The sequence below is a fragment of the Sorex araneus genome, chromosome 3 (genome assembly GCF_027595985.1).
Source record: "Sorex araneus isolate mSorAra2 chromosome 3, mSorAra2.pri, whole genome shotgun sequence".
In the NCBI taxonomy this organism is placed as follows: Eukaryota; Metazoa; Chordata; class Mammalia; order Eulipotyphla; family Soricidae; genus Sorex; species Sorex araneus.
The window spans coordinates 20,262,601-20,277,820 of NC_073304.1; the positions used below are offsets into that span (position 1 = coordinate 20,262,601).

Here is a 15,220-nt window from a genome sequence, read left to right on the forward strand (position 1 = left end):
TTTGTAACTATCTCACGGTGATTCAATAAAGTAAAAAAAAAAAAAGACAGCAAGATGTTTGAGATTGAGATCATGGATGGATGTGGCTTTGGTAGCGACAGGTCTTGGTGTGACTGTGAAATAAAGTCTGAAGGATCAATTTGTTGGAGGGCAGAGGTCAAAGGTCAAGGCATAGTAAAGGTGACCTATGTGCATTTAGAAGTTGCAAAATAAAGAGAAAGGAAAACAAGGCTTTCTCACACTATCGAATGCTTAAAATAGCACTGTAGCCCTATCATCCCGTTGTTCATCAATTTGCTCAAGCGGGCACCAGTAACGTCTCCATTGTGAGACTTGTTGTTACTGTTTTTGGCATATTGAATATGCCACCGGTAGCTTGCCGGTCTCTGCTGTGTGGCAGGCTGTAAACTCTCAGTAGCTTGCCAGGCTCTCTGAGAGGGATGGAGGAATTGAACCCGGGTCAGTTGTGTGCAAGGCAAATGCCCTATCCGATGTGCTATCACTCCACCGATTGAAATAACTCATCAAATATTTGTTTCTTCTCTTTAGGAGACATTGTATGAAAATGTGTTTGTCATCATCATGATTAGAGAAAGGCAGATTTAAAAAAAACATCAAAATGCCATCTCACACCAGTAAGAATGGCACATATCAAAAATATCCGGAAACAGCCAGTGTTGGTGGGGTTGTGTTGAGAATAGAACCCTTATCCATTCTTGGTGGGACTGTCATTGGCAAATAGAACTCTCATATGACCCAGCAATACCACTTCTTGACATCTATCCTCCAAGTACAAGAATATGAACTCAAAAAATTATAGGCACACCTATGCTCATTGCCACAGTTAGCACAATAGCCAAGATATGGAGACAACTCAGTTAGCCAACTATGAACGAATCAAGAAGTTGTGATCTATGTACAAATTAGAATACTATATAGTTATAAGAAGGAACAAAATCATGCTAGTTGCTGGCAAATGGATGGAATTAGAGGATATTATGTTGAATGAAGTCAGCCAGAAGGAAATGGATAGATTCAGAATGGTCTTTCTCATATGCGGGACTTAAAGATACAGGAGGGCAGTAATAAAGGGCCAAAGGCAATACACTGGGAGGAATGATCTACACAATTGAGTTGTGGGGGGGTGGGAAGGAGTAGAAAGGGAGTGGTGATGGGGTCCTTGGTGAAAGGAGGAAGGTAGACTGGTGATGGGTATAGTGTTGGAATTATGTCTATGGAAAATCACCAAAAATGATATTATAAGGCACAGAACCTCAGTCAATAAAAATAAATATTTTTAAAAGATTCAAGGGTGTATATTAATTAGCACATAGCTGACACTAAAAAGTGTTTGATATATATTTTTTTTGCTTTCTGGGTCACACCCAGCGATGCACAGGGGTCACTCCTGGCTCTGCACTCAGGAATTACCCCTTGTGAGTGCAAGGCAAACACCCTACCCACTGTGCTGTTGTTCCAGCCCAGTGTTTGAGTGTTTGATATTCTTAATAAGAAAATATTGTCTAATTATTCAGATGATCATATTTGATATTATCATCTCAAAGGCTGTATACCAATACATTTTCTCCTTTCTTTTAATTAAGTAACTGTGATTCACAAAGTTATTGACGGTTGAGTTTTAGGCACATATATTTCTAATAAAATTTCTTTGTGATTTAGGTATCACTCATATTCTCTTTTACTCAAGTATTTTGAATTTGCGTGATTGCATTTTTAAGCTTCTAGCACCCATGCAGACCTACGAAATCTCATGGGATTCACTATATCCATATAATGGAATCTGTAATGAAAACCTGTCCATATACTGAAATTCAGTAGTGCTAATAATACAGAGAGTCTCTTGCCCTCGTGCCTGGCTGTCTTCCCCGGGGCCCCTTGGAGGGGATGGGCTCCAGCTTCCCTCCCCACCCTGAGCAGAGCTCCCAGCAGCCGAAGACCCCCGGAACCTAGTCACAGCCATACTCAAGGCCCCTCTCCACACGTTCGGACGAGCATCATGCATGAAGGTACCAGCAGAGTAGCCCAGGTGTGTGTAATCCCGTCAACAGCCAACATCCAGAGACTTAAAAGCAAGCTCCCAGAAGCGATATCTTATAACCTACTTCTCCCTCTGGGAGAAACTGGCAAGCTACTGAGAGTTTCCTGCCCACATGGGACAGCCTTGCAAGCTTCCCATGGCGTATTCATATGCCAAAGCCAGCAACAAGCTGGGTCTCATTCCCCTGACCCTGAAAGAGCCTCCAATATGTCATCGTTGGGAAGGCTGAGTGGAGAGAGGCTTCTAAAATCTCAGGGATAGGACGAATGGAGAGGTTACTGAGCCCGCTCAACAAATTCGACAATCAATGGGATGATGAATGAAAAAACAAATGCTTTAATACATTTCCTCTCTAGTGTGAGGAAATAAAGATGGTTTATTTTCAATGGTTATATGATAGAGCATAAACATATTTTCTATCATATTCTATGATAGAATATCATATATTCTATGATAGAATATCATTCTATTTTTCAATGTTGAATTTCATCCCTTCTTTATCCCCACCATCCATCCCTCCCCCCACATATAAATACTAAATCACCATCACAATAGTGACTATATTATGCATCACTGTCGTGAAATTGTTGCCAGTGTTTTTAAAATAATTCTAGAACAATTGTTTCATTAAAATTTTTTTCATTCAGGCACTGTATTTTTTTTTTTAATTTTAAGCTTTATACACTTAAGGCAGAGAGATCAAACAGGGGTTAAGGCTTATGCCTTGCATGTTCATCTACGAGAAATGAGAAATTGAGTGCTCATTGTTATCTATAAGAAATGAGAAATCCACAGGGACTGAAGTGATAGCACAGCGGGTAGGGCGGTTGCTTTGCACGTGGCTGACTCGGGTTCGATTCCCAGCATCCCATATGGTCCCCTGAGCACCGCCAGGGGTAATTCCTGAGTGCAGAGCCAGGAATAACTCCTGTGCATCGCCAGGTGTAACCCAAAGATCTTAAAAAATGAGAAATCCACATTTTTGTTTGTTTGTTTTTTAGTCATACTCAGCGGTGCTCAGGAATTACTCCTGGACTCAAGGATAACTTCTGGAGGGGCCCGCGGTGTCTGAAACTAAATCCAGTTGGCCACCTGCATGGCAAGCACCCTACCTACCTTACCTCTAGCCCCATTCTCTTTTAACATGCTTGTTTCTACTTATTTTCTTTTAACATGTTTATTTATTTTGGACTCAAAAGCACAACTTAATTAACAAAATGGATTTCAGGAAACAGGCAGAGATTATATATCCAAATCAAAACCCTTAATGGCTTTATTTCCTTCCATCTGTTTCAAGAGTAAAATTCCCAGAAGAGTTCAAGGATCTTAGTATTCATCCAAATTTACTTGGGCAGAATAGAGTGCCTACTTGTATATACCATTAACTTATTTTATGGATATTCCTGGCTATTTATTAAAACTTTTATGACAGATTGATTTATCCATTTATGCTGGATGCTGGTGACTTTCAGTTAATGATAAAATCCTGAGTGAAATGTTTCATGGAGTAAAGTACACATGATGTTTAAAAACAGGAGCCATTCTTGGTGGTGCTCAGCATGATGGTCCAAGACTGATGTGGTGCTTGCATCCATATGTGGTGGTACTCAGGGGACCACGCTGAGCCAGGCTGGGCCTTAATTAAGCTGGGCATCTGCTTGACTGCTTTACCACTTGAACTACCCTCCTGGTCCATACACATGAGCTTTGTCTTTCCATCCATTGGACCCTATTCAATCAAATGATCACCCTATCATCATTTGAGGTCTTTGGTCTAGGACAATGGATCTCAGCGTTTCTATTTATTTATTTTCCAGGGAGTTGGGGGCACGTCTGGCTCTGCAATCACAGATCACTCCTTGCAGAGCTCAGGAAACCTTATGGTCTTCCAGGGATCAAACCCCTGTGCAAGGCTAGAGCCCTACCCACTGTACTATCTCTCCGGCCCGTCAGTGCCTTTATTTAAGGTATAAAACTTTTGAAGATTATAGTGTTTGTACTATTAGTCTACTGTGAAGATCACTGCAAATTCCATCTTTTTTTTTCCCCATAAGGGGTCCCTCTTTCCTTGGGGGGCATTTTGCAATCGGTTACAGGATAGTTACAAAAAGAGACCTGATTATTATAGGTTAGTATAGACTGAAGAAACTTAAAGTATTAATCTTTTTGTCTCCTATCAGACTGTAGAAAAAAAGATGCTATGGATCAATCCATTTGAGCGTGAGGCTTGTGGAGGAAGGTGACAGGAAACCAACTATTCCGAAGTCTAGAGATTCCTCGGGCTGCAGTAAATCACCAGCATGAAGTCAGATAAACATGTCTGTCAGATAAACATGTCTGTCAGATAAACTTGTCTGTCAGATAAACAAACAAGTCACCATTGCAAAGCCTCTGGGCATGTAGTTGTGTGGTCTTGGAGGGACAACCCGCTTCCGTTGCTTTTCCCACAACTCAGCCCTCTGGGTACGGGTCTGGCTTGGTGTCTGAGCTGGGCACTGCAAGGTTTTTGCTTTCAGAATTTTTAATTTCCAACCTGTGAGCAGAGAAGCCTAGAATAAAATCCCCCCTGGCTTTCCTCCCGGTCTCTCTAGGGGACCTTGAGACTGGAGCCATAGCACAGCGGGTAGGGCATTTGCTTTGCAACGCGGCCAATTCGGGTTCGATTCCTCCGTCCCTCCCAGAGAACCCGACAAGCTACCGAAAGTATCCCGCAAGCTACCGGTGTCATATTCGATATGCCAAAAACAGTAACAACAAGTCTCACAATGGAGACGCTACTGGTGCCCGCTTGAGCAAATCGAGGAACAAAGGGACAACAGTGCTACAGTGCTCTCTAGGGAAGCTGCTCGGAAGGGTCTCCTCAGTGAGCACAGAAAGAAAGACTAGAAGATTCTGGCTGCTAGATCTTTGGGCTCCATTCCACACCCTCCCATTTCTCTGTCCTGCCCTCTGACAGACAGACAGACAGATACACACACACACACACACACACACACACATACACAGAATGACTGTGACAAAGAGACCCAGGATTAGTATATTGCTTGGGCTGAGGGAAGACAGATACTACAGTGGGTAAGATAAGTTTGATTCCCGGCACACCATATGGTACCTTGAGCCCTGCCAGGAGCAATCCCTGTGCAAAAGAATAAGCCCTAGTCCCTTGGATGTGGCCAAAACAAACAAAAACAAAACAAAATGATTAAGCTATTTGAATAGACACTTGACAAAGAAAATATGCAAATAGCTAATAAGACCAATAAGTATGTGAATAGCTAATGAAAAGATACTTAATATCATAAATAAAATAAAACCACAAGATACAACAGCCATGAAAATGACTGTAGCACTGCATTGTAGTAGCATTGTTGTCTCATTGTTCATCGATTTGCTTGAGCAGGCACCAGTAACATCTCCATTATGAGACTTTTTGTTACTGTTTTTTGCATATCAAATACGCCATGGGTAGCTTGCCAGGCTCTGCTGTGCAGGCAGGTTACTCTCAGTAGCTTGCCACGCTTTCGAGAGGTACGGAGAAATCAAACCCGGGTTGGCTGCATGCAAGGCAAACGCCCTGCCCACTGTGATATTCCTCCAGTCCATGAAAATGGCTAGAATGAAAAAATTGCTAACACAATGAATTGGCCAGTAGGCAACTCTCCTGGCTCTCTGCTGAAAGGTGGGGCATGAGAAAACTTTCTGGGTGCTAAAAATGCTCAAGAGCTTGACTTGGTAGGGGAATACCATTTTGCCAAAACCCATCAAACTGTGCACTTAAAAACTGTGAATACTATTATACATAAATCATACCTCAATACAAAAATAATTTCCCTCAGCACCTATAAAAACACTAAAAACAAACATATAAAATACACCTGTGAAAAAATAACCCACAAATTTTTAGCATGCTTAGGAGAAACGTGCAACATTTTTTTGGTCATCTAGGAGTGTATTACGATAATCACTATAAGTAAAAAAAAAGGCATGGGGGTCTGGGAGCAGGGAGACAGTACAGTGGTAAGACCACGTATTGTACATGATCCTGAACCTGGTTTGATCCTTGGCACCACTTGAATCCCAAAGCACTTCTGAGTGCAGCCTTGGAGGACCCCAGCATCACCTTGGACCCTAGACCAAAACCATCAGTCAGTTAGCCTGGTTAGCCAAGCACAATGAGAAGGGACATCAGGGACCCCAGATTATTTCTTGAAAGGCCCCTCTGAAAAAAAATAGGAAAACATGAATGTTATTCTCAACCAAGATGTCTAAGATCCTTGGATTTTTCAAATGATAAATTTAATCAGCTAATAGCAACTACAGTTTATTTTTGAAGTCTATTTTTGCTGCTACATGTAATATAAACTCAAGGCTGTTATAACAAAAATTTGTTCTTAGTAAATTAGTAAATATAGTAAATTTCACTTACTATACTTATAATATTAAGTGAGGGGATTATAGTTTAGTGCTTTTCAGTAGTAAATTAAATGCTTGATAAGGGAAATTATGTAATTTAGACCTTAGAGAAATCTTGTGATTATAAAATGCATTGCATTTTAGTATTTTTTCCTCTGGGATGACTAACATCAAGTACTTCTCTTTCAAAACAATATGAAAACATTATACCCTACAGCAGAAAGTATTAAAATAGAAAATGAGATTGCATATTTTGATTAAGAATCAATAAGTTAAAAGTATTATTAATCTCCCAAAGGAAATTAAAATGGTTTTGAAAAAACTAGTAAATATTGGAGAACAGATTGCACTTTAGATGTTGCACCTATTTTAAATTAGTTTCTTTTTAAAGCTAATGACATTGGGGTAAAGGTGGTATACTGGGTGGACAAGTTTAATTTTGACTTGAGATATTTAATTTTGACTTTAGATATGACACTGTTCTTTTACATACACTATTATGAGGCAGAAGAGTATATACCATTCAAAATTCTTCTTTTTAGATGTAGTTTTAGATTTTACGACTTTATAGGTTATACCAAATCTCAACTATTTACAGATCTCAGCTATTTTTATTTGTGTTTATGTGTTTTTGGACCACATCTGGCAGAACTGAGATGTTACAACTAACTTCCATCCAGAGATGCTCAAATATGCTCAAATTACTGTGTAGTTCTGGGAATCAAACCAAGCCTTTTGCATGTAAAGCATGCATGCCAGCCCATTGGGTTCTCTCTCTCCATCCCCAGATCAGGGCTATTTTATATCAACTATAATTTATCAAATATTCATAATGAATTTATATCCTCTAAGATATTAAAAGCCAGAAGCAGAGCCCAGTCAGAGATGATCACTGAGCTCAGGGTCAGCAGTAAGACCTGCGTATTGCTGGTATTACTCCAAACGACACAGACACACACACACACACACACATATGGGAAAGGGTAACAACAATTTTGACAAGAATTTTTTTTTTTTTGCTTTTTGGGTCACACCTGGCGATGCACAGGGGTCACTCCTGGCTCTGCACTCAGGAATTACCCCTGGCCGTGTTCATGGGACCATATGGGATGCTGGGATTTGAACCCGGGTCGGCCTCGTGCAAGGCAAACGCCCTACCCGCTGTGCTATCTCTCCAGCCCCAATTTTGACAAGAATTAAAGCGAATTTGGGGCTAGAGTGATAGTATGGAGGGTAGGGTGTTTGACTTGCCTTTGGCCAACTGGATTGATCCCCAGTACCCCAGATAGTCCCTCAAGTCCCTCCAGGAGTGATCCATGAGAACAAAACCAATATTAAGCCCTGAGCACTGCCAAGTATGGTGCAACAAAAACAGCAACAACAAACCCCCTCTTCAAAAAAAAAAAAGAGAGAGAGAGAGAACGTGACATAAGATGTCATGTTTAAAAATACTCTGATTACTTAATAGAAGCACTTTAAGAGAAATGAGATTAAACACAACCTCACGTGCATCTTAGTTCCCTCCTACTACCTTCCAAATGGTGCTATTTCCTTTCTTCTTGATCTTTGTAATTTAAAAAATCAATACTCAGCTCTCCGCCCAGATGAGATCCGGAGCAGTTGTGCACAAAAGGGCCCCTCTGCTCCTTAAAGACTATGATTCGGGAGGTCTACTAACCCATTTTGGCACCCCGAGGCTTCTTACAGAAATGCATCTAGACTGTGAACTGAGCTAAAATATCAGAAATCCAAAACCAATAATCTTCATTCTCAGCAATGGAAAGCCAATTATAAAATTTGTTGATAAAGGCATCAGCAATGAAACCTGCTGATGCCTTTTCAGCAGGTTTCATTGTTGGGGGAAAATTCCAAATAATAATAGTGAGTTCTCTGTTGAAATGTTGAATGTATTCAAAGTATAGAGAGAATAAAGTGAAGATCATTAGCCACTAAAGTGGGGGAGTGGGTGTGGGAGAGGGGTATATTGGGGTTCTTGGTGGTGGAACATCTGCACTGGTGAAGGGATGGGGGTTTGATCATTATATGACTTAAACATGAAAGCTTTGTAACTTTTGTAACTTTGTAACTTTTTTCATGGTGATTCAATAAAATAAAAATTTAAAAAATCAATACTCAACAATGAATGAGCCCGTTTTAAAAAGTAGATTATACTGGCAGCTGGTTAACACAAATAGCTGGACCCTACACATCTTCCCCAGTGTCTGCTTGCTAATGCAACCACTTTGGAAGCAACCACTTTCAAATTCTGGTATTTATTTTCTTGCTTGTAAATTTTTTTTGATGCACTGATTTCTGATAGATTCACAGAACCCCCTACAATGAGAGATGAGGATTTAGTTCCTTTTAATTACCATATATACATACTTTTCTACTTTCCTAAGATTCACTCCCTCCACTCTCCTGAAATAAATTAGAGCATCTTTGTTAAAACCGATGTTCAGCGTTTTAGTTAATATAGCTCAATGTATAGTTATTCCAGTTCATTTCTTATATATATATATGTATATATATGTGTTTCCTCAATGAAGTCTTTTAATATAATATCTAGGTTCAATTGGACGTCTTGACATTATAACATAGTCTAAAATTCTGTAAAATACATCTCAAACAAAATACATCAGTTTATCCTGTTAGATGAGCAATCAATGTCATTTTAGAGAACTTTCTACAAGTTTCTCATGAAGCTCTCTATCCTATAACTCTGACATAGAGGTTTTGAGTCTAAGATTCATGTAAATTTTTTTTCCTGTGCTAACCACTATTTCTGAATTTCTCACTGTTCTTTTTTTGGGGGGGGGGTTTCTGCAAGAAAAAAGTGAATGGGAAATACAATTTTGAAATGTTGTATATCTAAATTTTTTTTATTTTACCTGCATCCATGATAGTTTAGAAAAATATCTTTCCTTCAGAATTTGTGCTCTGTGATTTACTTTTCAAAACTGACTGCTAAGAGTATTGGCATTAAGATTCCCCAGGCTTCCCAGTATTATGAATTTTGCCCTCTAGAAATTTCTGGAATATTCTCTTTATCACAGTGTTTCCATATCATTATCATATACCTGCATGAAATCTTTTTCACTTGTATAAGTTCTTTGTATTTTTATAATGAAAATGATTTTCTTTTATTTGTGAAAAATATTATTTTTTTGTTTTTATTTTCTCCTGCTAAAATTTTTATTAACTGGGTGTTGCTAACACCTACTTCAAAAATCTGATTTTTGTCTCCTCTATTTCATATCTTTCTTTTAGGATTTTCTTTCTTGAGGTATGCTTTTCAGTTTATTTTTGAAAACTGCTTATTGTTTGTTAGCTATCATATTTTTAATTTTAAAGAGTTCTTTCTCCTCTCCATAGCCCAGATTTTTGAGATTATAATGAACATATAGTTTAGGTATACACACACATATGATATATACATTATGAAATGATTACCACAAAAAGATTAACATATCCATAATCTCAAGTAGTTTTTTTTCTTTCTTTTCATGGTGAGATTACTTAAAATAGATATTCTGAGCTACTATTGTGTTTACAGTATTATTGTTAACTATAATCATCATTATACATCTAATTCCCATAATGTATTCATCTAATAGCTGTAATTTTGTGTTCTCTAACATCCCCCAGTTTTATTATTCCATATATCCTCAGTTTCTGGAAACTACCAATCAGCTTGGCTTTGGTTTATCTTTGTAAAGTGACATTTTTATGTCAAAACTAGAACAAAAGAACTTGAATAGAGATATTCTGCCATACCAGAAGAAAATTTTACTAAAATTATAGCAAAAGCCATTAGAGAGAAAATGTTTTACATCCATAAAATAATTCCTGGTAGAAGAATATAAAATACCTAAATCCCCAAAATATAAATAATTTAAAAGTAACACAATATGAAAGAAAGTGAAACAAGATGGGGAAAGCACAGCAACTGAAGCAGTGTTTATTAAACTAAGACTCTCATTTTTCAATTTAATTCAGTAATTAGATACATGTTTTTACTGAAATCCATATTCTCAGGTATTAATCAGTTATTTTTGCAAGCTAATCTGAAGATGTTTCATTTATTTTATTAACATGGGTTAAAATACATTGCAGCTCTTGTTTATTTATTTGTTTGTTTGGGGGGTCATACCCAGGAACACTCAAGACTTTGCATTCAGGGATCACTCCTGATGGTGATCAGGGCACCATATGTGGTGCCAGGAATCAAACCTGGGTTGGCCACGTGCAAGATAAGTGCCCAACCTGCTGTGCTATCACTCTGACCCTGCAGCTTTAATTCAAAACATTTAATAATAAACTATAATTATGTTTCTGATCTGAACAAAACAGAATTTTTGTGACATAAATGATGACAAAAATCATTAGGGAAATTACATGACATGGAAATACATTCAAAAACTTTTTTCTAAAGACATTCTCCAAAGCACCAATTTCTTTAGAAAAGCATCTTTTCTCATTGGAGAAATAATGTCTTTACTACGAAGTAGAAATTAATGATGCCTTAAAATTTGTCTCCTGACACAAAAAGAGAAAAGGTCAACACATCCCTTTCTATTTGACTATTTGTGAAATGAAATATATAAAATCATTTTAAAATAAACAAAATACTTCATAGAGTATTTTGCCATGAATTAACAGCAAATCCTCAAATAGCATAGTAAATGTTCAGGATAATTTTGCCTTTTAAAAATTAAAAAAACAATTTGGGGCCACAACTGGTAATGCTCAGGGCTTACTTCTGGCTTACACTCAGGGATCATTCTTGGTAGGCTTGTAGTACTGCATGTGGTGCTGGGGATTGAATCCAGGTCAGTTTTGTGCAAGGCAACTGCCGTACTTTCTGTACTATTGTGTCTGTCTCTCACTCTGCCTTTTTGTATCGGGTCTATGCCTTAATAGATAGTACTAAATCCATGTAACTAGGATACACCTAAGAGAGCAGTCTTGAGGAGTTTTTGTTTTTGGAGGGGATCTCATTTTTCAATTTAATTTAATAATTAGGTGCTCAGGGGTTACTCCTGGCTCTGCACTCAGGTATTACACCTAGCAGTGCTCAGAGGACCATATGGAATGCTAGGGATTGAACCTGGGTCGGCCACATGCAAGGCAAATGCCCTATTTGCTGTTCTATCACTCTAGGCCCCAGTCTTTTAAAAAAAATTTTAAAATCAATTTTATTGAATTACTGTGAGATAGTTACAAGCTTTCATGTTTGAGTTACAATCACACAATGATCAAACACCCATCCCTCCACCAGTGCACATTCCCCACCACTGATATCCCAGGTATACCCCCCTTTCTCACCCTCCCCCTGCCTCCATGGCAGACAATATTCCAATACTCTCTACTTTTGGGCATTATAGCTTGCAACACAGACACTGAGAGGTCATCATGTTTGGTCCATTATCTACTTTCAGCACGCATCTCCCATCCCGACTGATTCCTCCAGCCATCATTTTCTTAGTGATCCCTTCTCTATTCCATCTGCCTTCTCCCCTCTGCTCATGAAGCAGGCTTCCAGCTATGGTAGGCCCCAGTCTTAAGGTCTTAACATCTTCACTCTTTCATTTTAGTTTTACTTCACTTTTGTTCAGTACCCAACTACTGCATTTCTTCTCCTGGTCATTACCAGGAATGATCCCCAAGGTTAATTAAATCTAAAAGTCAAGAAAAATAATTTTGTTTTTATTTGTTTTCTTTTTTTGCAGGGGGTGGTTCACCCCAGACAGTGTTCAGGAATTATCCCTGGTTTTGTTTGTAGGGGTCACTCCTCATGATTCATGGGAGACCATATGTAATGCTGGGGATTGAATCTGATTTGGCTATGCGCAAGGCAAGTTAGTGCCCTCACCACTAACTTCTCGAATTTTGGCCTTTTGGAGCGGGGAAGGAGGTAGAGAAAGGGAATAGTTAAGCCAATGGTGTTCAAGGTTTACAGTTGGCTCTGTGCTTAGGGATCATTCCTGGTAATGTCCAGGAGAAGAAATGCAGTGTGCTGGGAATTGAACAAAAGGGAAGTAAACCTAAAGTGAAAGAGTGAAAATGTTCAAACATCAAGTGTGTTCTCTTGGGTGTATCTGTTTCCTACCTGTCACCTGAAGGATAGTGGTCATCTGTGCATAAAATATGAGCAAAACTTAATTTGTTTTTCAAAGCATAAATAAAAGAGAGCGTCTAGTTTTGCTTTTGTTGTGGTGGGGAGGGTGACATGCTTTGTTGCACTGTTAGGGGTCAAATCCAGGACCACACTAGTGCACTGAACTTGATCTCTGAATGGTGTTCATGATGAAAATGCACAAAGTGTTACCCCACACTGTTTCGCTTTTTTCCCCCATACTAGTTTACTTTTAGATTATTTATCTATATTTTGGGGATCTGGGAGCCATACCCAGCAGTGCTCAGGGGACCATGCGGCCCTGCAGATTGAATGGGACTGACCACATGCATGGCAAGTACCTTCATCTCTGTACATCTCTCGAATCCTTCCATGTGGTTTTAAAAAATGTTAACTTTTTGTTCATTTTTCCCAGGATCACAGTTTTTTCAGCTATGAACTTGTTTATCATTTATACCACTTCTTTTTCTTTGGGGCATTGTGTAAAGCATGTGCATATTCTCTGCAAAGACTGGAGTGTCTTCTGTCATTTGTAGAACTCATGTCTCAAAATATTGCAAAGAAATAACTGCTCAGAAGCTTCTGTCTTCCTTATAGATGTCCAAACCCAGATGACTTCCTGTGCTAAAGAACTTTCTTCTAGTAAGTTGCCTATATAGCTGAAGCACAGGATAAGAGTACTAGAAATTGAGCTTCCATATGACTCTTCTGGGGTCATATGGATACCACTTCCGGGAATATATCTTGAGGATGCAAAAAAGTACAGTAGAAATGACATTTGTACCTTTATATTCACTGCAGCACTTTTCACAATAGCCAGAATCTGGAAACAACCCTAGTGCTGATGACTGGTTAAAGAAACTTTGGTACATCTACACAATGGAATACTATGCAGCTGTTAGAAAAGATGAAGTCATGAAATTTGCTTATAAGTGGATAGATATGGAGAGTATCATGCTAAATGAAATGAGTCAGAAAGACAGGGACAGACATAGAAGGACTGCACTCATTTGTAAAGAATAAAATAACATAACATGAGACTGACACCCAAGGACAGTAGACACAAGGGCCAGGAAGACTGCTCCATAGTAGGAAGCCTGCCTCATGTGTGGGGGGAGAAGACAGCTGGAATAGAGAAGGGGTTACTAAGAAAATGATGGTTGGAGGAATCATATGGGATGGGAGATGTGTGCTGAAAGTAGACAAAGGACTAAAAGTGATGACCTCTCAGTATCTGTATTGCAAACCATAATGCCCAAAAGTAGAGAGAAAGTATGGGGGAAATTGTATGTCAGGGAGGCCGAGGGAGGGTGGGGAAGGGGGATATACTGGGGAGATTGGTGGTGGGGAATATGCACTGGGGGAGGGGTGAGTGTTTGATCTTTGTGTGATTGTAACCCCAAACATGAAAGCTTGTAACTGTAATCTCACGGTGATTTCAATAATTAAAAAATTAATTAAAAAAAAGTACTAGGGAAAGCCTTTATCCATTACAGCACTCCATATCCACCTTTTAAGGCCCCACTTCATTCTAAAAAATAAAACAAAGTACATTTTCTGGTTTGTCTTACAGCAGTGTTGGTCCACTGTAGACTCCTCCAAATGCATCTCTATCAATATCTCTCAGGTATTTATTCTTGTTCAGGTAACTAAAGGGTAAGGGGAGAGAAGAGAGAGAGAGAAAAATTATATAATGTCAAGTAAATAAGTATAATTAGCAAATAAAATGTGACCATTTCTATTAACTGATTTTTACAAACTTAGAACAAACCTTGTTTTCTTTTTTCATACCTACTAAAAACATTCTAGGTGTCTATAATTATTGCAAAAGTCTTGAAAACGAGCATATTTATAACTAGTATATTTGCATATTTAGATTTCATGAAAATTATTTAATTCCCTGTTTACCAGGTTATGGGTGATTGTATTTTTTAATTCTCTTAGATCCTGGAACATATAAATTTTGTTTTTATTTATCAATATACCATTCTAAATGAACAGCAATTTTTGGTATCAACATTTTCCACACAATTTTGCTAAAATTCCCTTGTTTTATTTGGTTTGTGGCCCCTATATGGTAGCGCTCAAGGCTTACTCCTTGCTGTGTCCTCAGGGATAACTTCTGGCAATGCTCAGGATCACATACCATCAATGCTGGGTATCAAATCACAAAACAAGTGCCTTAGCCCTGTATTATCTCCCTGGCCCCAGTTTTGAAATATTCTTAAATAAAACATTATGCTATTTACCCCAAACTTCATTGGGTGGTCTGTATTTTCTTTCACAATCCTATTTTGTGGGGGCAGGTTGTGTAGATAACATATCAGAGTATACATCTCATAATAATGGTTTGATGAACACAGCTTGAAAGCATTGGACCTCTGAGGGTAAAAAATTGTAGTGAATTTGAGTCACAAAGTTATTTTGACATATAAAATTACCTCTAATAGATCAAAGCTTTCAAGGATTTTTGTTTGTTTGCTTTTTGGGCCATACCCAGTGATGCTCAGGGTTACTCCTTGCACTGTTCTCAGGAATTACTCTTGGCAGTGCTTGGGGGACCCTGTGGGGTGCCAAGGATCAAACCTGCATTGTCCATGTGCAAGGCA

The 15,220-nt window shown here is 38.6% G+C and overlaps 1 protein-coding gene across 1 annotated transcript in view; it reads right to left on the minus strand.

Moving 5' to 3' along the window:
• TSHR (thyroid stimulating hormone receptor) overlaps positions 1 to 15,220 on the minus strand; it is a 124,500-nt gene that overhangs the window by 14,230 nt on the left and 95,050 nt on the right. Inside the window, exon 8 of the mRNA XM_004610238.2 lies at positions 14,183 to 14,260. Within this exon, the coding sequence (XP_004610295.2) occupies positions 14,183 to 14,260 (78 nt within the window). The remainder of the gene's footprint in view (positions 1 to 14,182; positions 14,261 to 15,220) is intronic.